Raw genomic sequence first — 23,873 nt, 5'->3', positions numbered from 1 at the left:
GGTACAAGAGGCAGATGATATCTGGCCTGAAAACATTCTATGCATCTGAGGGATTTGGTATCTTTTCACTCTGTGTTGCTTACATCTTGTCACAGAACATTATGTTATTTTATACCAGAGGCATGTTAATGATGCTGGGTTATGCAATGTCAAAATAGAGTTAGAAGTCTCTATTTTTTTTTGGGTCACATACCCATGGTGTCCAGTCAGGACCTTGGGGATTGATTTTCTAATACTCGCAATTGTAGAAGCACATCCATTGAACTTCTGTATTCCTTTTGTCAAAAGTAGGTCTTTTATTGCTGGGTAGAAATACATGGAATGTTTTAGTGCCATGCTTGCACAGATTAGATGCTGTCACAAGAACAAGAAGCCTCCATGTGGCCATTTATTGATTCCGCCAAGGTAGACACGTATGACACCCTGAAAAGCCCCATTGTCCCCTTACATCCTTGATGGAGACCCTTGTCAAAGATGTCCCTCACATGTGGGGCTGCCCAGCTTCACAGTGCCAGAGCAATGGCTGGGTCTTCCTGAGGAGTCTCACCAGGAAGAAGACAGGCGGGTACCATGTCTGTAGGCAGATTTCTCCTCATTCCCATGGCTGTGAGATCAGTACCCGCTGCACTGAAGCAGCCCGTCAGCTTTTACAGACAGCCGGCTCCTCTGCCAGAGCCTTGCTTCATGCTGCCAGCGAGGTGCCAGCGCTGAGGCTGGTAACAGCCCAGATCTGCCTTGCGGTCTGCCATCTCACTGCCTGCTCTGACAGTGGTTAATTACAGTCTTCCTGGAGAGCTCACATGCAGCGAGGGGTATGTGAATAGCTTGTTCTGCCCTCAGCAGCTGCTGTGCTTGGATGTGTTTGGCTTGTGCCTGGCATCAGCCTCTCTCCTCATATTTCCACCAGCCACCAGATGCTTGTCCCCACCAGGAACCTGCTGTCCAGGCTCACCCGCCTACCCGAGCCCTCCCTCTCTCCCCATTTTCCTCTCAGCCTGAGTCACCATGCCAATAAACCAGATGAGGCCCAGCAGAGACACCCACCCTGCTGGTAGCCGCCTCCAGGAAACAGGGCAGGAGGACCGATGGGCTGCTTGCTCCTGCCACACAAGCCTGCAGCCCATCTTGGGGCTCTGCCCCATTTCCAGGGCCCACCAATGGCCTCTCTGCCAGCCCTGTTCTCCAGCGCTTAGTTTCTCTGAGTGCTTCAGCCCCCACAGGTGTGATTTGGGAGAAGATGTGGCAGTACGAGCACACAGGGCTGTGCCCTCCTTCCGTGGTGACCACCACCCAGCGCAGACCCCAGGGGCTGCAGTCAGCTCGTGGGACTTCAGCAGAGGGCTTCTTTCTTCATCTAGTGGCTCCTTCTGGGGGCTTTTACCTGCAGGGTGAGCAGATGAAGCTGTGCTTGGGTTATGTGTTTGGGTTCATGTTTTAAACTGGGGTCAGGAGGCTGCTAGGGCCTTCTGGATAATAGCACTCCTTGTTGAGTACCAAGATGTCATACCTCAGGAGCTGTCTGTAAGCCAAAGGGCTGTGAGTGTGGAGAAAGCAAATTCATGTTGTGTAGGGGAAAAAACAAACAACTTTAACACTTTGTCCGTGAATTGTCTTCTGCCTCAAAACCTGGGAAAGGGTCTTTCCTTTCTCCCTCCAACCAGCTGTGTTACTGGTCTGCATACCAGTGTTACATACATCTCTGTGAGACACATGATGTGAGAAGGCATTCATAAGGTGTGCTGCAAAGGCCTCTTATCCCAGAAGCCTTGCCCCATCCAATTTGCAGAATGGAAGGTGCTGGAGGTGATCTGGGAGTGTCCTTGTGGTTCACGTGTGGGTGGCAGAGGACTCGGGTGGTCCAAGGTGTCCCTGCTGGAGTACAGCTTGACAAAGCCACTTGTACACAGGACCACTGCACTTCTAGGTTGGTATGCAAAGCTCTGACAGACAGAGCCTGTAGTTCCTGGCTGCCAAATTTGCGTAACAGTCAGGTCATTTCACTACTTTTTCCAAGTTTTTCTTGGGTCACTATTCTTTAAAACCTTTCCTTAGCATCTAGGGAAACTTGAGTAAGAAGTATCAGGGAAAGAAAGGGACTATGAATGAGGTAGGTATTTCTGATGTGAAAACAGTAAGTGTGAAAACAGAAGAGGAGGAATAAAAACTAAATTATTATTATTTTTTTTTTTGGGGGGGCGGGGGGGAGATGAGGGTCATGACTAACAGGCTACAAGAAATCAATCAATAAAAATGCAGAAAAAGCCCTACCTCATTCTTACTGAATTAAAAAAGCCAAGTATTTCATAAATCCACATTTAATCTCTCTTAATCTTTAATTTCCATTTTTCTTGATTTTTTATTATCAATAGCAGTGTGCAAATAGAACGGCTAAGAGGCAGCATAAGGACATACAATAAAAGGTACCTGATTGTTCTGGAGCACCCGCTGGGGTGGCATCTCTCTTGTTTGTCTTCATGAAATTTGTGTATCTTTTTATTTTTTACAGCACAAAAAAGATTTCATTCTTCTTGTAAGACAGAAAAAAGGCAGGAGGGACTTGGCAATGTTGCTTTTTCTTCATTCACCTAGGGGATCAGTTCAAACAATTGCTTGGTACTTGCCTTAGTAAAAAAGTCATGGGATAGCAGGTGTGTCTGGCTTCAAGAACTTTATGAATGACACATTTCTTTCAGCCTTCAGAAATCAGAAATTGTGAATAACTGAAATGCTCTGTTTTTTTTCCAAAGAGGTGCGTGCTAAAGAATGAGATGCATTCTTGCATGCGTCATAGGACTTCAGTGATGTTGATGCATCAAGTCGTCATGATGCTCAGCTAGGATTTTCTTTCCCAGTTGTAATATTTTCCAGTAGGGGAGAACTGGCGCTGAAGGTTAGAAATTTACTTTGAAATTCCTGAATAGTTTAGGTTTGTTATTCTGATCCCAATTAGACATAACACGGTGATAAAGAGACAGAGATAAAAGCAAACCAGTCAAGAATGCAAGACTGTCAGTCATAGAGTTTGTTGTTAATTTTCTGACAGTTGTGACGGTTTTGTTCTTTTAGGACTTGTCTAACTCAATGCCTACGCTCAATCCCAGTTTGTGCTTCTGTAGCTTAATGGCAATTCAGAGAAGAGAAGATGAACAGTTCATTTTTGCATTTAATTCACAAGTAGTATTTTAAGTGTTCTATAATATCTCACATTTTCAGCTTTATAACTTTGTCCTAATTGCATTTAGCCAGTTTTTCTATCTCACAAGTGTGCCCTTCTGAAGCTCAGTCTTTTAAATTACCTCAGTGGGAGCTACACAAAGTAAACTAACAATTCTCTCCTTGTGGTAATTCAGCTTGTACATTCATTTCCTGTATGGGCTGCCTAGATTCTCAGCATTATTCACCTTTTCACCTGCAGATACTACAGTAGCCTGTAGGGAAAGGTATTTCAAACATTTCATCAAGCAGCATCAGAAACACCTTTTAACACTGTGGAATTTAAACATTTATATTGTGTTAATCCTTGAGGTTATTAACTCAGTTGGAAATGCTGGCATCAATATCTTACCTCAGCTTTATTGATGGAAGAACTACTCAAAATTAGGATTTTATTTTTTTTGTTTGTTTGTTTTCAATTTATTTCTGTTAGGCGCAAATCTTGCAAACACTTCTGCTATGTATTTGACTGTTCTGCTGTAAGTCTTTTAAAGCATTACTGTGAGTACTGGAATCACCATATGTGACAATGTTTGCAGAACATGGATTTCAGCTTAGAGGTAATTGGAAATATTTTGACTAAATGTTTTATTTGGTGGGGGGTTGTTGCTGAAAAATATTTATAAAGTTAAATTCAATCTTTTTGAAAATGTTGATTCTCTAAAAGTGAAACACTTCTGTTTAGATAAATTTTATTTTTGCTTATGCAGTTCTCTTTTCCTAGGCCTTGTTCTTAAATTATTAAAAATGTGTTTTTGCTCCTTATCTCTAGCTTTCAGACTCAGCATCTAAACCTTTTTATGTTTCTTTCTTTCTTTTTGTATAAATCTAAGAGGCAGAATTATTAAATGTTATTCTGGGTTTCTTCCAGCTGTGCTGATATTTATTACAGATGATTAGTCATAGTAATCAAAGTCAAAAGTAGTCTGTGAGTGAGAGTAGATAGTTCAGATAATATTAGGAAATTATATTTATTTTCATCAAATTCTTTAATGGACATAAAAGGCAAAGCAGTAACTTTCTTTTATAAATGAATTTAAATTAAAACACAATTATTTCTAAAATTACATAATTGTCTTCTGAATAATTATGTTATAATATCAAGGGATTTGATTAAGCATACATCAAAAAAGTCTTTCTTCTCATTTGCAATAAACCCCAGAAGTTTATTCCATTTACATGAACAATTTCTCTGGTGATGGATAAACTGATTAGGTGTAGCTTCTGACACACAACACTAAGATTTATCACTTACATAGTATTCCAAAATTGACATAATTAACATCAGGAGCCGTGGCTCCCATAAACAGAAAATGTAGGTGTCTAAAATCATATATAAGCCAAAATTGCTCTAAAGGTCATGAACATTTACATATGGTATTATAGTTGAGGTCAGTAGCTTTTTAGATATTTTTTTTCAATGTTAACAGACAGTAAGTAATAAAATTTAATAGTTTGTTTTTCCCTCTTAAAAATTAATAAATTTAAATTAATAAACTGATTTCTCTGTGCCCTCGGGTTCAGAAACTAGACAGCCAGTAGAAATGTCTTTTTATTTTTTATTTATTTTTTTTTTTTTAGATTTCCGTTCATTTCTTTATGTTCAAAGCTTCATTCATAGTAGGGTACATGTGTAATTTTTGATTGCTCAGGGTTGCTATCAGCATTTTAAATCTTGTGCTTGAAATGTGAGCTAAACTAATTGCATAATTGCCAAAGCATGAACAGAACTGAGCATTAATTTCATTCTTTCTTTTTGAAACATCTGCTCATATTTAAAAACAAAATAAGAGAGAGAATATGGTTCTCCTACTTTGATGTGCCTTTTGAGTATTCTTTCCAGAAGTATTTTTGCAAATAACTTTACCAACGGTAATAATCACAGAGAGCTTTGAAGAAACAATAGATTATTCATAGGAGAGTGTTCTCACTGGAACTTATTCTTGTGTTTACTTTCTTCTGTCTTATCAAGAAAGAGAAAACATCTGTGACCACTGTGCAATCATTGCCAAAGAACAGCCCTACCCAATGGTTATTGTTAGGGGTCGTTAGATTACTTTCAATAAATTCTAAAGAAAAGTGGAAGCTACTGATAACTCATGAACAACAACAAAAGAATAGGTTCAGTGAGTAATTTTTTTTTTTTTTTTTTTACAAGTAGTGTATATCAGCCAAGGATTTATCTGAAAATGTTCCATTAGAATATAAATAAATCTCTAAAGCTCCTTGTTATAAATGAAATAAATAAGCACTAGGAGTATTCTTTGAATAAATTTAGGGAAAAAATTAACAATTTTGGGCATTTGTTTTGGGAACGTTATTTAGCACTACTCTCATCACATCAAGACTGACTTTACCTGTGCTTGTATTTCTGACAAGAATATCAATTAGTTGTTCAAGATCATGCACCTGTCTCATTCAAGATGAAGGCTTAAATATAACCATTTCATCTGTCAGCAATGTTTTACCTATGTTTGGGTCTCCTTTATGGAGATAATACATAGCTACGGTGAGCTGTTGCCAGACTGCATACTTTGTAATTAACGACAAGAGGTAACCTAGCATTTCATAAAATAATGGGAGTTTTCTTATCTGAAATACAGTTTCATTTCTCTGAAAAGTTGAACTATGATAGGAATGCTGTATTATTTTATGGCTACAGCAATCATCAAACACCAACCTCTCATTTACTGTTTTTATTTTCTCCCTTGTACTCAGTTTTATTTGAGTTCAGAAAATGAAAAGACTAGTGTGGTCTCAACAGCTCCCTTTCTGCATTTCTACAAGGGCCTGAAGTTTGGAAGAAAATAAGCCATAAGCACAGATGGCGGAGTATTGTAGAGCACCAGAGATGACTCAGTTCATTCATTTAATGCATCCTTCTGGCTTTCATCAGGCTGGAGTGCTGTTGGTTTGAAATCCATGGTAAGCACAGGAAACTTTGCCAAGGTACTTTAAAAGAATGTGGAGTGTTTACACTGCTACCTCAATTTCTGATAATGAGTTGCCCTCTGTCATTGAAAAGAGAGTGAGGCCTCCACCCAATGCAAAATCTCTCCAGTGCTGTCAAAGAAAAATGAGCATGGAAACATGAGGGAAAGTCTGACTTCCACAGATCCATGAGTTGGCCTGGGATGCAAACTAGTGGTGGTAAGGAGGTCCCCAATACCCATGGGTGGTACGAGGCTAAAAGCAACTTTACAACCAAGCAGCTGGGACATGAGCTGAGTGAAAGGCACCCAGGGAGTAGTGGGCAATCCAGCTAGTCTCCAAACACCATTGTACTTAGAGAAATTGAAACAGCTACTTTGGCATTTTTTGTTGAACAATTTATTTCTTTGCTGATTTATTTGCAAGCTAGTTAGAATAAATAAGAGGTAGAGTTTTCCTTTTAAGCTTTGAGTGTTAGAGTGGGATTTTAGGTTTACTGACTTTTTTTTTTTTCTTTTGATGCTTTCTCCACCATTCTGTTCTGACTGATATCAGAACTGGAGTTCATATCCATGCAGTGTTCTTCTTATTGTAAAGTGGCCTGTCTCTTAGGGTTTCTAAAGTACTCTCATAGCCTAACTCTTCTGCTTTGAAGTTTCCTCTTAAAAACATGTGAGCTGAAATATACTCAGTGAAGAAAGTGGTGTTGAAAAAACTATCTGAACTCTGAAAAGAAACTGTGTGGTAAAGGGCTTTAGGCAGTGAAGTCAACATTACGTGAAGAATGTTCACTGAAAAGGAAAGACAAATTCTATTTGGAATAACTGATAACTCATAAAATGTAGCCCCTTTGACAACAGTATGATTTTAGCCTTGAAAAAGATTTTCTAGGGAAAAATGTTTTAGTGTTTTATTTCTACCCTTTCCACAGTGACAGGGAAATCTGGCAGAGGGGGGCTGTGTTGGCACAATTGTCCTGGAAGACCTGTGCCGACAGGGCTGCTTTTGCTTCTCCAGAAGAAGGTATTACTCTTGTTGTGAGTATAATACTTACACATGGGAAGTACAGAAATAAGATAGGTGGGCAGATCCACTCTTCAGCATCTCATTTTTTGCTAATCTATAGCACTGATAGAATGGCTTTAGACTTAGGCTTTTATTTTTAACTCTGTAGATCAAAAGTGTCGACAAATGGGTGTAAAGGGTTGAATTTCTACAGCTTAGAAACTGACTGCTTATCAGCTGAGCCACATTAGCCAATGGCGTATACACTCCCAGTCTATTACAAACATGCTAATTTAAATCTGATTGTTGGCCTTTTTAATTTTAGTTTGCAATGGACTAGGAGTATGCACATGCTTATTTAATATGGTTTGATAAGAAACACATTAAAATGAGACAACTCAATCGTTTCTCATTAACTGACCCTGTTCAAAGATACCCTGATGGTGAAAGGAAATAATGTATTTTGTAGGGGAGAAAACTGACACTTTTTAAAAAACTTTATTTTAAATCTGTTAAGTGGTTCAAAACCTTCCAGACACGTATTTGGAAACTGTACAGTTATTGTTATATATAACATTGCCTCTAGATTTTTTTTTTTGAAATAGCTATTGGAATATATCAGGAAGCAATTTAGTAATTGGATTATGTCCCTGTTCTACTCTTCACAGCTAATCTGTCTTTGCACTAGAGAAGATTTTGGGTAGTTATTCCTTGTTGTTAAGTCATGCAGCTCTCTTACTTTTTTAAAAATTATTTATTTATTTATTTTAATTTTCTCTCTGCCAAAAAAACATTAATCAGCTGAAGAAATAGACTTTTTTACAGTGATTTGATACTGAACACTGAAATGAAGTTTATACTTTGGGCAGTATGAGTACAAGCTTGGGAGAGGTGAACAAACAGATTATAATGTGAAGAGAGGAAAGAAGAGGACCAAGAATAGTTTCTGACTTATTTATAAAAAGAGGGACCTTCCTGTGTTTTGACAGGCTTCTGAAATACCCTGCAGTGAAGCTAGACTTTGTGGTTCTTATTGGTGCACTTCCTTCACTGTGTGTTTGCAGGGTATGCTTCTTTTTATTCACTTTTCAGCTAGATTGTCATTACTGCTGCTGTTGAGAAGCATAAATGTGGACAGTAAGTCACTGTTAGCACAGAATAGGTCACCTCACCTGAAGGTGTTGCTCATTGCCCATGTAGATGAAGTATCTCTTGCTTCTTGCCTTTTGCTATTTAAATGCATTGGAACGTTCTTTCATGAACAGACATCTTTCTCCTGATCTCTTTTCCTCTCTCTCTCTCTCTCTTTAAAGGGGGGGAGAGTCTAAGAAGGAAGCTGGTATTTCCTATTGACCCTGAAAGCTGAGTAGGAGAAGAGTCTCATAATTTTCCTCTTCAGCATTATGGTTTCCTTTCTCTTTTAAGATTTTATATATATATATATATATATATATATATAATGTATTTTTAATAGAACATGTGCTAACCTACAGATTTCAACAGATGCTTTCTGTAGCACAAATATGAGTGGTTCATGTTGCCTTATGCTGCCCCACAGATAATTTCTATCCTTGAATGAAATCAGACATTGTATTACATGGGGTGCTCTGTTTTGGTTATAACCCCCTTGGAAATGCAGCACTTTGTCACATGGCTCAGGCGGATCCATACTCTGTGCATCCCTCAAAAAGACAATATCCAGGGTTCTCATAAGCATCTGATTGCTAAGGCTACATTTCCGCTTCATTTCATACATGGAAAAAAATGGCTCTCTTGACAAAGAGGATGGAAGTAAAATTGCCAGACAACTATAATAAAAAGAACAGTATAAACCTTTTAGATGAAGCTCCTGGGCTCTGCTCCCCACACTGCTGAAGTGCTAATACAAGCAAATAGTGTAACTTCCTTTGGCAGCTGTGACTTGAATGTCTCACAGGAGCATTTTATGAAGCTAAATTTCTGAATTACTTTAGGGGGCTTTGAAACAAAGAGTTATACAAGTTGATTGTTAAGTGTATACCTGAAAATGTCGTTCTTCTTTTCATTAGGGTGACATCTTTGATTTATACTAAAGCTTCATCTTCACATTTTTGTTATTTAACTGCATAGAATGCAGAGAGAATAATTCACACTGTGTGTAGCTCTCACCAGCATCTTCAGGTACACGGATCCTTCAGCTGGAATAGCCTCCTGTAGGACTCTTAGAGCGGTGAAGCAAAGCTGTCTGTCACTGAGAGAACAGTGCTCTTAGTACAATTGTAGTCATGATAGGGTTAGAATTTACCTTTACAGTGCTGTACAGACTCGAAGCATGAAAGGAGAATATCTCATTCTCTGAACAGGATACAAGTTGAACAGAACCTTTATTTTTTATTATTATTATTTAAGAGGGATTTAAAAAAACAGCAAATCTTAAAAAATAAATAAGTAAATAAAAAAATAGCAAGGTACCATGGGGCTTAAAATATGTTCCTGGCTCAGTTAGTATTTGGGTACAGTTCAGAATGAAACTTGGTTGTTTGTAGCCTCAAGATAATAAATACTTTGTCATTTCCCAGTTTATTCTCATAACAAAAAGGCAGTTATGAATGAGATTGGATTTTCGATTGCTCTTTCAAAGGAAAAATGACCCTCAGTCCATGGTGGTGTTGTAATTGTTGATCCTGTTGTAGCTCTTCACTGACTGCCATACTGTGCAGATTTCATCATTACACATTTCCCTTCTCAGCTGTTGCATGTGTTGATTGAAATTGATGTACCCAGCAAGCTGGTACAGATGGATATATTCTTGGCTGTTGCACAGAATTAATTAGTGTTTTCTATTTTATATATACCCTTATGATGTGCTTACCCCAGTAGCTGAGTGCACTGAACAATGCGTCTAACATCTGCCACATGTTCATTTTCTTTCTGGTCATTTCCCCTGGAGGAGGAAGGTGTGCAGTGTGCTGTCTTGCTTCGGGAGTGCAGGAAACAGGCTTCAAAAGGACCTGGTTCATCAAGTTTCATCTCCGTCTGTTGCAGACATCTACAATTATGTAATGCTCTTGTGAGCTTACCAGCTCCATTCTAAAATAAGATTTCTTTCCTTGTACTGCTATTGGAAAGCTGTTTCACAACTTCATAGAAGGGTTAGAAAGTTTTTGTTTTCAGCCTCAAATTTTCTGCTTTGTTTTTGCTTATTTGATCTTGTGTCAGTGTGGTTCTTGTTCTTAATGAGCTTTTATACCTTCTAGGCTCTTAATTGCCTTTATTGAATTTATAGGCAACACTCCTACTTCCTCTTAGCCTAGTTTTTGTAGGCTCTTTTACTGTTAGTGCAGGTGTGGCTGTGTGTTTGAGATGATTGTCATTCCATCAAATTAAAGCTAGGTAAAAGCATTCCAAGTGAATTTAATTTTGTATTTGTTGAAATCATTGGCTTCAGTTAGAACAGAGTTTGTGTTGTACTGATGTATGAGAAAATCCTACCCTTACATTTAGGGCATTATTAATTTAGGTAGGAAACCTATTATATTTGTTTTGTAATACACATTGCCTAAATATCTAGGAAGATTCAGTTTATTCCAGTGGCTCAGCTTAGGTAAGATTTTACTTCAGTAATAATCCCACTGACTTCAAATGAGTTTACCTGTTGCATAAATTTCCACATGAAACTGGAGGGAGGTTGGATTCAATGATCTCTTGAGGTCCCTTCCAACTCCTACAATACTGTGATTCTGTGAAACTGGGCATTATATTCCAATTTCTTTCCAAAGTATGAGGTGCTTGCTAATGCAAGTTGGCACCAAGGCTGTCCTGCTGCAGCTTGGGGCCTGAGACAGGTCATAAAAGCATTGTAGCTCAAACTGCCCAGCCTCAGGTCCTGCAGTAAATCCCTTGGCGACTGTGAGTTATGTCCTATAAATATACGGAAATACCTCGACAGTGTCTCCTCTGAGCACCCATCTCAGCGTGACAACCCCTGCGAGAGGCAATGGTGCTTCCCCAGGTACAGGGGCATGGGACAGGGCTGAGCAGTGTGGGGCTGCTTGCTGGTGTGTTCCCACCAGGCACAGCCCTTTCTCTCCTCTCCCCACAGCCGTGCAGGCTGCTCCCATTCTAGAGTACGTCTGGCTCACAGGCAGCAGAGCAGACAGACCTGCGTGCTGTATCTGTCATTGAGTCACAGATTGGAAAAGAGGCCATGCCTCTGTGCTGCAAATTTGTGAGGAACTAGGGCAGCTCGGTGCAAAAGGCTTTGCAACTTGAGTTTTGTACTTGAAACTAGACATGGAAGGTTTGGCTATATCCTAGTACAATTATGACTATATGAAACTGCACAGTTTGTTGGATCTGCTGCAAATAATTCACGTTTCTGGAAAAATGTACTCATTTTTGTTGGATTTATACAGAATGTCTGATCTGTCTCTTGCTGAATTTTCCGTGTTGTAGCTGTGCATTTTGGGGTGTTGTATGTTTTTTTCTGGTGAATGAATTTAGGCTGATTCAGTAGTCCTTCTCGTTGCAATTTGGTATTTGAAGCTGTCTCTGCAAAGAGGAGAGTTGCATCTCTTCAGTTACCACAGGTTTGGAAAGGTCTGTGTCTAGAAGTATTGAACATATTTGATGTTACTCCCTCAAGAAACTGAGCAAACGTTACAAATGTGGATAGCGAAAAAATTGGGCTTCTCTTTTTGAATGATTTCTTGTTACTGTTAATAGACAATTTATTGTAATCCATCTGCTCCTCTTGTCTGATTGATGTTCATCATAAATCCTGTGCTCGTGGCGGGCATAAAATATTCAAAGAAAACTTGAGATTTCACCTGTCTCCGTAGCTGAAGGCAGTTTGAGTTTTACAAAGCTGGTTTAGGGATTCAAAAATATATGAATAGAAAAAATAAAAGGAATTTTAGAATCAACTTTGATATTATCTGAACCACAAAGTCAAAATCTTTCTGTATTAGAAAGAGATATTTTGGAAGTCCTTACAGATGGTTTCCTATTATGAGAGAAACATCAGGCCTAAATTTTAACTGTCATGAACACTGGTCAGTCAGATTAGTGCACATGGCTTTTAAAATGTTACCAGATCAGAATGTTTTATGTTTGCAACCATTTTTCATTCATTTTTATTATTGGGGACTACATGTGGTACAGAACAGCTTAGAATGAAATTGTTTTTTCTCTTTCTTGTGACTGGTTTTCTGGAATAGAACAACTGTGATTATTGCCAGAGAAATGTTAATACAACTTTATATTTACTGTCTAAGCTCTCTTTGTTCCCTTTTCTACCTCTCCACACCTTATTTACCTTTAATATCCACTGGTAAATCAATGTAAGAAAAGAAACCTGCAGTCTCCAGGTCACTTAAGACCTACTGATCCACAGGTGTCTCATTGTTTCACTGAACTCTGAGCGTGTTCACTTTGGAGGACCTCCTTTGTTCTTTCTAGTTGATTCATCACCCTTAATTTAGTAAATGCATGTTATAATACCTTTTTTTCTTTTTCTTTTAAAACAGGCAATTATGGGGAAAGTGGAATGGAGGCCTTCAAAGAGCTGGCTGCCCAGGAGGGTCTCTGCATTGCTCATTCTGACAAAATCTACAGCAATGCTGGGGAAAAGAGCTTTGATCGCCTGCTCCGCAAGCTACGAGAAAGGTTACCCAAGGCTAGAGTGGTGGTTTGCTTCTGTGAGGGAATGACGGTGCGGGGGATCCTCATCGCCATGAGACGCCTGGGAGTGCTTGGGGAATTTCTGCTAATTGGAAGGTAAGGCTGTGAGTGGATTTCACCACAGCTCTTCTCCATCTCATCCTGCAGGCAGTCCTTTGTTTCAGAACTGTGCAATTCAGGCTACTCATAATTTTAGTATTTACTTTTCTAATGAATGAAAAGAAGTGGCAAGATGGTAGAGCAGATCTTGGGAAAAGGATATGAAGATGAGTGGGAACTTAATTGCTGTTGTTAACTTTTGCTGAAGTAAATGTTAATTATTATCTGTTTTTTACAGACATATGACATTAGTGTTTTTATGCTTCCACGCACTCTGGAGAAATGTTTCATATGCAGATTTTAAGAAGCAAACTATGGGATGAAGAATTCTGATTTCAGAATGTGAGCTGGAAATGTGATACATGATAGCATTTCATGTAGTTTTATGAAGGAGATACTAACTATCCTTTTGGTAATTTGAAAACGTAAATTTTCAAATATTTTTGATTACTTGAACTTTTTTCACAGCCTTATGGTTACAAACTGGCATTTGCCATGGTATACTTTATTCTGAGCTTTGCTGTTGGAGTTAGGGCACCAAGATTACAAGGATTTGTTTATTTTTTAAAATACATACTGATTTGGCCATCAGCAAGATTGATATATTTGCACTTACATTACTGAACAGTGCTGGTGTGTATTGGACAGGCAAAGACTGACTTATTTCCTCTAGAATTTATCAGTTCTTTATTAGATATCCACTGGAATATGGTCATTTTATTTCTATATGTGATCTATCCACATTCCCATTTTTGTGAAAATTCTTATTTTGAGGAGTCTCTTTCACCTTTTTTTTTTTTTGCAATGTCTTTATGTCTGGTTTTCCATTTCAGTGAATCTTGTTCTGATGATGAGGGCTGACATATTCTCTCTTGTCTGTTAGATTGATAATGTCTTTTTTAATCTTTCTATTCACTCTTTGTTTCTCTCTTATCTATTGTTTAAACACCATTCCTTCAAGGTTTTTGACAGTCTTACCTACTTAGCTTCTGTTTCCTTATTATTCTGTTGTCATTTTGATCTATCAAACTTTTTTGTCCCTTTCTCTCCCTGAAGTTTTTCTGTCTGTCACTCTTGTGGCTGCAACGTTGTCCTTTAGCCCTGTACTATAATATTGTTCTTTTCTTGCATCACTCCTCAAAAATCACAGTTATGATTCTCATGAATCAGATAGCTAACCTTACCTAAGTAATCATCTGAAAGCAATCAATGGTTGTCCTTTCATTGTTCCTTTTTTGTTACATTTTTTGATTCCAATCTATTTAAAGCAGAGATTGTGTCTCTAGAAGAGTGTGTAGACAAGATGCAGTGCATTTGGAAAGCCCTCAGCATTAAAATTAAAGTAGTACAGAAAATGATATTCTGATTTAGATTTGTGCATGTGCTTTTCATCTGCATCATTCAATATGCACCAAATAATATGCGATGAAGAGTGGAACCTTTCAGGACTGACATGTTTCAGTGAATTGAAGAACCTGACTGTAATAAAATTAGTCTGGATCACCACATCCCTGGTCATTCTGTAAATACCCTGGCAGCTTTAGGCAGTGTACTGTATTCATGTGTTGTTGCTTTGTAGTAGTGTCTTATCGTTCACCTGAGTTTGGTGCTTTCTCTGACTCTGGCCATACAAAGAGCCAAAGGAAGTAAGTCTCTTACTTTAAGCACCAAAACTCAGTATGATGGTAGTACAAACATCAGTTTCTTATTAGGTCATTTACTTGATCCCCTTATTTATGGATAATATATAAAACATTTTAGCTTCAGAATTTGACTAAAAGCCTTAACAAAACATTATGATACTCTGGTTCAATTGTTTGTCTTAGAATCTGCCCAACAGCATTGCTCTGAACTTTATCAGAACCTCTCAACTATTAAATGTTAATAGAATTTCTTTGGAAATCACAACACATTTTTCAGATAGGCTTCAACATAGTCTAATTTTATGCTGATAATAGAGTATGTGAGAATCATTTTTAGGACTGTGTCAGATCTGCCTTTTTAGGTGATCTGGTTGTAAAACAGACTGGCTGTGCACAGTCTGGATTGTGCTCAACAGATGGTTGAAATAAAAAAAAATATGCTTGCACATGTTTTATAAGTGCTCGCAGAACTAAAAGAAAAGACATTGAATTGTTCTGATTAAGAGATTTAAAAAAAATGGCAAATCTAGCAAACTTATTCACAAGTAAGTTGCAGTGAAACTGCAGTGCTATGAATTTGGTCATCTGTATACAAACAGGAACTGAGGCATGTGTTAACATTGCTCTGACATGCTTTTTAGTCATTCTCATTCAAGTACCCAGCTAAGCGAAAAACCAAAAGCCTTTTAAGAGCATTCTTTTTATTGAGGGAAGTGGGACTGAATGTAAAATCAAGACTTTTTGCAATAGCGAGCTAAACAAAGCCTTTAATTTACCCATAGGTTCATTATCAGCTACACTATATCAACTCCATAATCTACTCTGACTCACTGTAAAGAGGAAGCCTTTACAAAAGGACACCTGGCTAAATAGTGCTCTTCCTGCTATATCTTCAGTATTGCTATTGGTGAAAGCAGACAGGCATTGACAAGCTCAACTAAGTTCAAGGTATCAGAAAGAGAGCTGAGAACTAAATTTGACTTTAGTTTAAATTGGGAATGATACTTTGGGAATTATAGGGGGTTACACTGAACCGGGACTGGGTTGTCAGATACTGGGGAATTTTCCAGGGTGGGCTGACTATTCTCAGGCACGGAGTTAGGAGCCTATTTGTGCCATATCTAAGCAAGTGTTCCTAAATTCAGATCGAAGATCTGACTAGAAGTTCAGTCTACTTTGCCACTGGAAGTGGGAGTCTGTTGTATTAGTGAGAAGAAAGGGAATACCTATTTCTGAATCTGGAAGCAAGCAAGGGTAAGACATGACAGAAGAAGGGGTTATAATCCCACCTGAGGGAGAATAGCAGATGATTCTGAAACTAATACAGTGTCCAAATGTAGTGAAGAATCCGGTAAGAAAAATATTAAGCTTTAAAATCAAGGAACAGAAAGCTGAGAAAACAACAGGCTGATAATATACGGGAAAGGAAGTAAAAAAATGAAATGGCTTTATTTAAAAACAGTGATTGCAATAGTATTGCTGTAACCAAAGGCAAAAATTCTATTAAGAAATTAAGCTGCTCTCTTAAGGAAAATTCAGGTGATAGCTCTTTTAACAGAAATTAATTTTTATATGAAGTGACTATATAGAAAGATGCTCAACAACATGCTTCTAATTATGTTTACATAGACCACTAGGTTTTATATTACTTAATAAGCATAAATTAGGCTTTGTGAGAATCTTTCAAGATGGATGAATCTCCTGTACATACCCTGAAATGATACATCAAGTCAAAGCATGTAACTGACTTGCCAGCATCTGCGAGTAATGCAAAGCAAATGAAAGATGCAAACAAAATCCCAGAGTTCAACAGTTACTCTGAGATCAATGGAGAATTGACATGTTAGATAAATAGTTGGAAATGAAAATGCTCTTTTGTAATTTCAAAATTTCTTAAACTCCTACACAAAATGGTTTGTGTAAATGTGTGAGGAGTTTTAGGAAGGAAGAGATACGTTAGTGTACCTGCAGTTTCAATATAACACCAAGTAATGGAATATATATTGCTTTGTTTCTCCAGGCTTTCTGATGTTTTATGGTATTCATTTGTATTGCTCTATAGGCTGTTGTAGAACCATGAATTTTAAGTGCTGGTAGGGTGATGTCTTATGAAAATTTAAACACTTGGCAGTGAAGATATGGTTGGCATCTCTGCTGTGAACGTAGTGCATTTTCAGAGGGAAAAGTGAGGTCTTTTTCTACCTAATAAAGCTCTTTTAGCATAGGGTGACAAGGCTTTCAAGGTGGATGGTGTGATGACATTTTCCCTGACTGCCCTCCCTTCACAAGTCAGTATTAATAATAGTGTTTCTGGCATTTAACTTCACACTTTCTGAAATGTTGCTGAGGTTTTCAAGTTCAGCAGGGGAGAAAACAATTTTATGGTCACGTATGACACCAGTGACCAAGAAAAATCTTCTGTTAGGACACAGAAATGGAGACTCTAACAACTAAGTCTTTGAAGTTTGGCCTCTGCATTTCATTAAATATGGAGACACTCAGAAACAACCAACAATTTTCTGGTTTCTTGGGGAAGTGAATGCATCCTCAAGAAAATGTAATTTAGCAGATCTCGCTAATTGATATGCTGGACCCAATTCAATTTTACTTTGCAAGGCAAAACACCAGTGTAAAACTTATGAATGAATTGCTTTTGGTGCTGGCCAGATCAGAGACAGCCTAGGTAATACTGGCCTACTATTAAATTTCTGTGATTGATAACGAAGTCCTGTTGACATGGCAGCATGCCCTGGTAGGATTTAAGAGATTTCTTAAGCTGGTTTCACTTATTTCTTCCCAGTGGGCACGATGGGCAGGTTCTCCTTCCCACAAACATCCTGAGGGCTCAATTCTGTCACCACTCTTGTTCATCAGCCCCTTGACAGCTTTGGGGAATATAATGAAATGATGTAGGTGGGTCTCGTGGGGATGGCGTTAACTTCATAGCAGCCTGTATGGTGCTGTGTTTTCATCTGTGGCTAAAAGATTGTGGGAACACCACACTGTTTATAACACCAATGTTTTGACTCTTGAGCAGTGTTTGAACAGCGTCAAGGTTTTCTCTCTTCCCCCCAAGCCCTCTCAGGTAGGATGGAGGTGGGCAAGGCGCAGGGAGGGGATGCAGCTGACCCAAACTGACCAAAGGAATATTCTATTCTATATGATGTAGTGTTCAGCAGTACAAGCTCAGTGAAAAGAGAATGTAGGGGGGACATTTGTGGTTATGATGCTTCTGAAGCAACTTTTGTGTGTGCTGATGCTCTACTTTTCAGCAAGTGACTGGACGTCTGCCTGTCCATGGAGAGGAATTAATTCCTCTTTTCACTTTGCTTATACACTCAACTTTTACTTGCCTTCTTAAACTCTCATTATTTTGATCCACAAGTTTCTATTTTCCCTCTGTCCTGTGGGAGAGGGGTTTTAGATCAGCTGGGTGTTTGGCTGTTGGCCAGGGTCAACTCACCACAGTCATTTTTGGTGCCTAATGTGTGGTCTGAGATAACGACAGCTTTGATCCGATGGTGTGCTGTAGCCATTGTGGTTGTTAATTGGCAGGATTCTGTGCTGGTCATGGAGCTTGCTTGCTTTACTGTGTATTAGAGTCTAGAGGCTAGTGGCCATTTTTGGCTTTTGCTGTTCTCTGGGCTGCTTATCACTCTATTTTGTTGTGCCTGTGAACATGTTGATAAAAACAATGGCCACGCACTTGTGTTGGCATATGGCCCAGGCATGGATCATGTTCTTTTGCTGGGTGAGCTATCTTGTGGAGAGAATGAGGGATTACACCTCCCTTCTTGCCTTTGGCATTGGTGTTGCTAGCTTTGTTGCATGGGCTTCTGAGGTTTTTGTACATCTGTACAAAAGCTGTTTGGTCCCATTGTCTTACTTTTGTTGGCTTTTCATTGGGTATGTGGAACCTGATTTCATCAACCTGATATAAGAGTGAACAACTTGTTGGTGAGGCAACAGAGAAATGTGCCCTTGGGAGGACAATCCCTGGATGACAAGGTGTATGGGAGGATTTGAGCAGGTGTGCAGGGCAGTTATCACCTTTGATAGCCTGCAATTTTATGGCTGAAGAGACGTGTAATCCCATTGAAATGGGGAACCATTTGACAGAAAGATGACTTGCCTACCCCATTGGGAGCTACCGATTCATAGCACTGATTTGAGGCTTGACTTGTGATTGAGCCTCCTTCCAGCTCCATCACAGGAGCAAGGGAAGAAGGGCCTCAGGATATGAGGATGCCTCAGGTTAAGACAGGGACACAAACCCTATCTACAATAATCACTCTAGGAGTCAAAAAGAAAAACTGGAAGCAGAGACTGACAGGTCCATACAATCCATTAGTAAGGGAAAAGGAGGAAGGGTCTGATTAGGAAGCTGGTCCTTTGGCAAGAAAATGGGAGGAGGAAATGACAGAAGTCACCTAACAGTCAAAAACCAGGAGTGGCCCTATGTGAACTTTGATATAAGCAGAAAGATTACATTTGCTAGCCAGGTGAATGGGTTGCTGCTTGGCTGCTTTGGTGTTGGGATGCTGGGGATGACAATCAGAAATTAAAAGGTAAGCTGATATCCCTCGCTATGGAATGGGGGGATGGACAAAAAAAATTGGTAGAGAGGCAACAATCCATGGCTTCTGGAGGTAGTTCTTGCTGAGTGTGGTGGCAAAGTATCCCTTCACGGATCATATAAATTAGTGATGGAAGTAGACCACCGCTGGGGTAAGTTCCCTTTTAACTTTTATTTTTTTTTCTCATTGTCCAAATACAGTTTTAATCCGTAATAAATTGATTTAATTTGCTCCAAGTTCTGAATGTTTTGCCTGTGGTGGTAACAGTTAACCAATCTCACTGTCTTTATCTTGACCCATGAAACTTTTTTATTCTGTTTTCTACCCCAGTGTTGTTGAGAAGGGGGAGTTGACAAGTGGCTGTGGGTGGGCTTTTAGTTGCGAGCCAAGGCTAACCCACCACAGATGACATGGACTGCACTGCCAGCAATGTAATGACAGGCAGTTCTCTTTCTTTCTTTTGGTTCTAACATCACAAATATCATAAACATCATGAAGTATCATCAGTATCACCTTCTATATCTAGCTAAAAAGACTACTTGGATCTTCCCCCCAGATGAGTTTCTGGTGCTAGTGATTCATGCACTACCTACAAAGTGTCTGAGAATATACTGCTGCTAGATTGGGAAGTTTTTCATAAAGATGACAATCTGAGTGTGTTACTGTTCTTTAAAGTTAGACTAGCTGAAAGAAATATGCTGTACTCTAATGCAGTGTCTTCATTTACCTCAGGGGCTGCCCCAAGTTCATGAAAAATCAGTGAGAAGGGTCTACCTTACCCAAAGGAGTGGAAATGTTTTGCAGGGCCAATGTTTTTAAATCCATTTCCCCCCAAAATATTGGTTCTTTTTAAGTATGTAAGTGATTACAAAGTAATAAATAATGGCTAACATTATGATGGCAATGGGGAAAAAAATGCCTTGTGCAAGCCTAGCTTCTCTAGGATAGGTTTGGACCTTGTAAATCTGGTGAAAATAGCAGATATAACAGTGTCGCTGATGCTAGTGCTTTCTGCCAACTTGCCATGAGTGGAAATGTGGTGTTAAGAAAACTGGTAGTAATCCAGCATAACAAAATGCATGTAATCCAAACCACTGGAATGCAACATGCTGTTTTTTAGGGGGGACCATAGTCTGAGTGAGAAAACTAGTAGTGGTTCAAAAGCTTAAAGTAAAGAAAACATGGATATTGCTTGGTGATAATGATATTGAATTAAGTATAAGACTAAGGTTTACTAAGGTTTCCAGATTTCTGGTAAAAAACTTAGATGATTCTGTACCACTTCATGTTTCTTCCGTAGCAAAAGAAAGCTACGACCTGGTTCAGTGGTTCCAGATAGTTTTGGGATGGATTCTGCAGAGAGAGTTATCTATGCTAGTAACAAAATGCCAAGAAAGAACATCCTTGGCAGTAAATATATTTACCTTTACATTTTCTGCAAAGTCTTCCAGTACTGAAAAAAGTGCAACAGCTCAGTGTCTGCATTTTGTATATGAATTAGTATGGACATTAGAATCATTGAGTTAATACGTTGTGCTCTGTGTTATTTATTACTTAATGCATGTTTTACCAGGCAGCTGCAGAAACCAGTAGCTGGATTGTTGCTGCTCACCTGGAAGAATATTTTGTAATTCTATGCGAATGAATGATACAGAAAGATGTTACATCAAGGATTTTTGCATAATTTGCTAGAGGTCAGATGTTTTTCAGGCATGCCTCTGTAAGACTGGAATTCCTTATAAATGGTTAGGAAACTAAGCAGTTATTTCTACTGGCAACAGTTAAGCCAAGATCCTAATGCAGTGACCTATGGAATTTCTGCAATTTACTTTCAGAGTTGTGTCAGTGCTCAAGTAGAAATATTTCTTACGGAGAAGGCAGAATAAAGAGCAGGTTACAAAGTTGTGGGGAAAGACCACATGTTTCCTGATTTATTTATTTATTTATTGTTTTTATAAATGTCCTCAGCACTCAGAGAAGCTGAATTCATGTGAATTCAGTCCAGCCATAACTCATCGGTATGAACATACAAACTGGAAGTTTCAGATCATTCACATATTGTAATCTGGCTGACAAAACCATAGTGATTTTAAAGCTGAAATTAAACTGGAATCAAGGCAACTAGCTCACAGTGATAGATCCTTAGTCTCTTGTTTTTCTGCTAAAATTTTCAGCCAAGACAAATTCCTTCCATTTCTGTGATATGGTAATGCTTTAGGACCCAAAATGATGTCAAGAACTCACTTCAGAGCGAAAGCTGGCTCTTTCATGTTACTATTGCCTCTTCAGCACCACCAGTCTGTTTTGAGGTAGGACTGAAACACTTCAGTTCTCCTGAGTGGCCAACTCTTGCCCACACCTCACTTCAGTCATTATTCTCTGCATCTTACTTCAGTTATTTGTACCTCAGAGAGGGAGGGGAAAAAAAAAAAAAAGAATTTTGTTTCAAAGCCTTGCAAATTCACTGCTGCCTGATAACTGACCTGGCACTTATTTTAACTGGCTTTAAGCCGTATGCATTATTCACTATGAGCTATTTGTGGGTAAGCTTTGGTACCTAGGGCTCATGCAGTTATTTTCCATGCTGGTGATTTGGCTGTATTTATTAGTTCTGTGGGGAGTAAGTTTAAGTTTTTCCCCTGTCCTTCTTTGCCTAAAAGACTGCAGGGATTCAATACAAGTCCAATTTAGCTAGAGAAAAAAATAAAAAATAAAAAAACACAAAAAACAAACAAACAAACAAAACTACTGTTGTTTAGTTTGGTAGAAATGGAATGTGTTATTTTTCTGCTTTAAAGAATAAAAGTAAATTCTTTGATTTCTGATGAAGGCATCACAAGGAAGAGGCTGAATATCAGCTCTTTCATGTTAAAATGAGGATTAGGAAACCTGCATAATAGGTCAGATTTAAGTACACCGTATGCAGGACTGACAACCTGTATGTGACTCCGGTTACAGTTTCAGCTGATTTCTCACAGCAGGCTGAATCATTGTAAACTGCTATTTTTTATGGGAAATCTATAAATTTTCTCTGCTTTTCCCCTAATAAATGTCTGAATATGCGCTTTTATGCTGCCTCTTTATTGCTTTATATTCTTTGCAAAAAAGAAAGGACCTCCCCCCCCCCAAAAAAAAAAAAGAAAACCAACCAAGCAACAAGTAACTATGCAGCTATGTAAGGCTGACACCTTTGTCTTTTCCAATTGTTCTTGATGGGACCTTGTATCACTATTGCCATGAGAAAAATATAGCATGAAGCCTTTACCATTTTAAGCACTATTGCCTTTACAGACCTGAAATGCCATATGGGTGACTGGTCTCACACATTATCATAACATTTTAAAATAATTTTTGAGGATAGGCAATGATATAAAGGGAAAGACTAGACAGTTGTTCTGATTTTGCAGGCTGGCAGTTGATCATTTTCAGAGTTGCAAACTGAGTAAATGTGAGGGCTTACTCAGAGGTATTATAATGTAAGCAAACAAATGAGATACTGCATGTTATTGAAAGTACCGCTGCTAAGGCCAATGCCAAGGCTAGAACACCTAGAGTATAAAATTAGATGCGTTAATCTGCATGCATTTCAAATGAATTTGTCTCAGCAGTGTGATTACAATGTATGTTAAATGAACCCAGAAAGGGAATGGAGAGTTTAAAGCCTTCACAAGAAGCTTGCCACCATTTCTCTGGTAAGCATGAGAATAGAAATAGAGGATGACAGAGCACAATAAAGTCTCTCTGGAGCTCTGTTGAAATATGACTGATTTCTTTTTTCTGTTTGCCAGCGTGTTTTTTTTGGAAAACCTTTTAGATGGGAAGCATAAACTTAAGTAATTGCACAAGCCGCTACTCCAGCAGTGGTAAGAGTTGCAATCATAGAGAGAGGCAGGCAGAATTAAAAAGTAGGAAAGATAAAAGGCTTAGAAAGGAGAAGAGGTGGTGATAAGATGTGAGAAAGAAAACACACAACGTAGGTAAGAAGGCAAATAGAATGTGGAAGTGGGAGAGGATGAATTACAATATTCTGTAAGTAATGAGGAGATGGTGAGTGATAGGGTTTTGGTTTCAGGCAAGGATTGTCAATGCTGATCAAACCTGAGATGTGTTAGATAAATGAAACAAGCTGAGTCTCTATAAATTGCACTTCCGAGTAATGGAAGCAGAATCATGACTCCAAACTGGAGAAAGCAGTGTGCTGTTAGCCCATCAGGATTCAATACAGGAACACTGCTGTAGTTGCTAGAGCTCTCCAGCATTAAGGGATGAATTCTGTTTTCATGGTGCTGTGAATCATGAACAACTGTCTGGTCAGGAGTGCTGCTAAGGTGGGTGTGAACTGAGAATAACTTTCTGATACATAGTGCTCACCTGTTAAGAGAGAAAATTGTCCATGTCTTCTAGGACTGTGCTTTTATCAGAGGTGAATATTCAGTGTTTCTGATTCAAAGGAAATCTTTCACTTCCATTTTTTCTCCTTTGTGAAAAAATATCTCCCGAGTGTATTTGCTGACTGGCTGATTTGTCTCAAGCCAGATGACTGACGTTCCTTATAATTTTCATCCTCAGTATGGACATTAGAGATGATATGCTTGTTTGTTAATACCTGATTCTTGTTGAGAGCATCCCAAGCTATTTACTTCCACAAAAACTCAGTGGCGTCTGTGAGTTCCACACATTAGTCTGAATATAAGAGTATGTCTTCAGTGTACTTTACATTTGTTGGCTTTAAATTTAATCATGT

The 23,873-nt window shown here is 38.7% G+C and overlaps 1 protein-coding gene across 4 annotated transcripts in view; it reads left to right on the top strand.

Moving 5' to 3' along the window:
* GRM1 (glutamate metabotropic receptor 1) overlaps nucleotides 1–23,873 on the top strand; it is a 181,290-nt gene that overhangs the window by 21,563 nt on the left and 135,854 nt on the right. For 3 of the 4 annotated variants that reach the window (XM_040553072.1, XM_040553074.1, XM_040553075.1), the window contains exon 2: nucleotides 12,657–12,906. In XM_040553072.1, coding sequence (XP_040409006.1) covers nucleotides 12,657–12,906 — 250 coding nt within the window. Of the gene's footprint in view, nucleotides 1–1,079; nucleotides 1,389–12,656; nucleotides 12,907–23,873 lie in introns of those variants that run through there. The other variant, XM_040553073.1, reaches the window with a different exon arrangement.

The sequence above is a fragment of the Cygnus olor genome, chromosome 3 (assembly GCF_009769625.2).
Source record: "Cygnus olor isolate bCygOlo1 chromosome 3, bCygOlo1.pri.v2, whole genome shotgun sequence".
NCBI lineage: Eukaryota > Metazoa > Chordata > Aves > Anseriformes > Anatidae > Cygnus > Cygnus olor.
The sequence above is the reverse complement of the archived record's forward strand: the minus strand, read 5'-3'. Positions and strand labels throughout refer to the sequence as shown.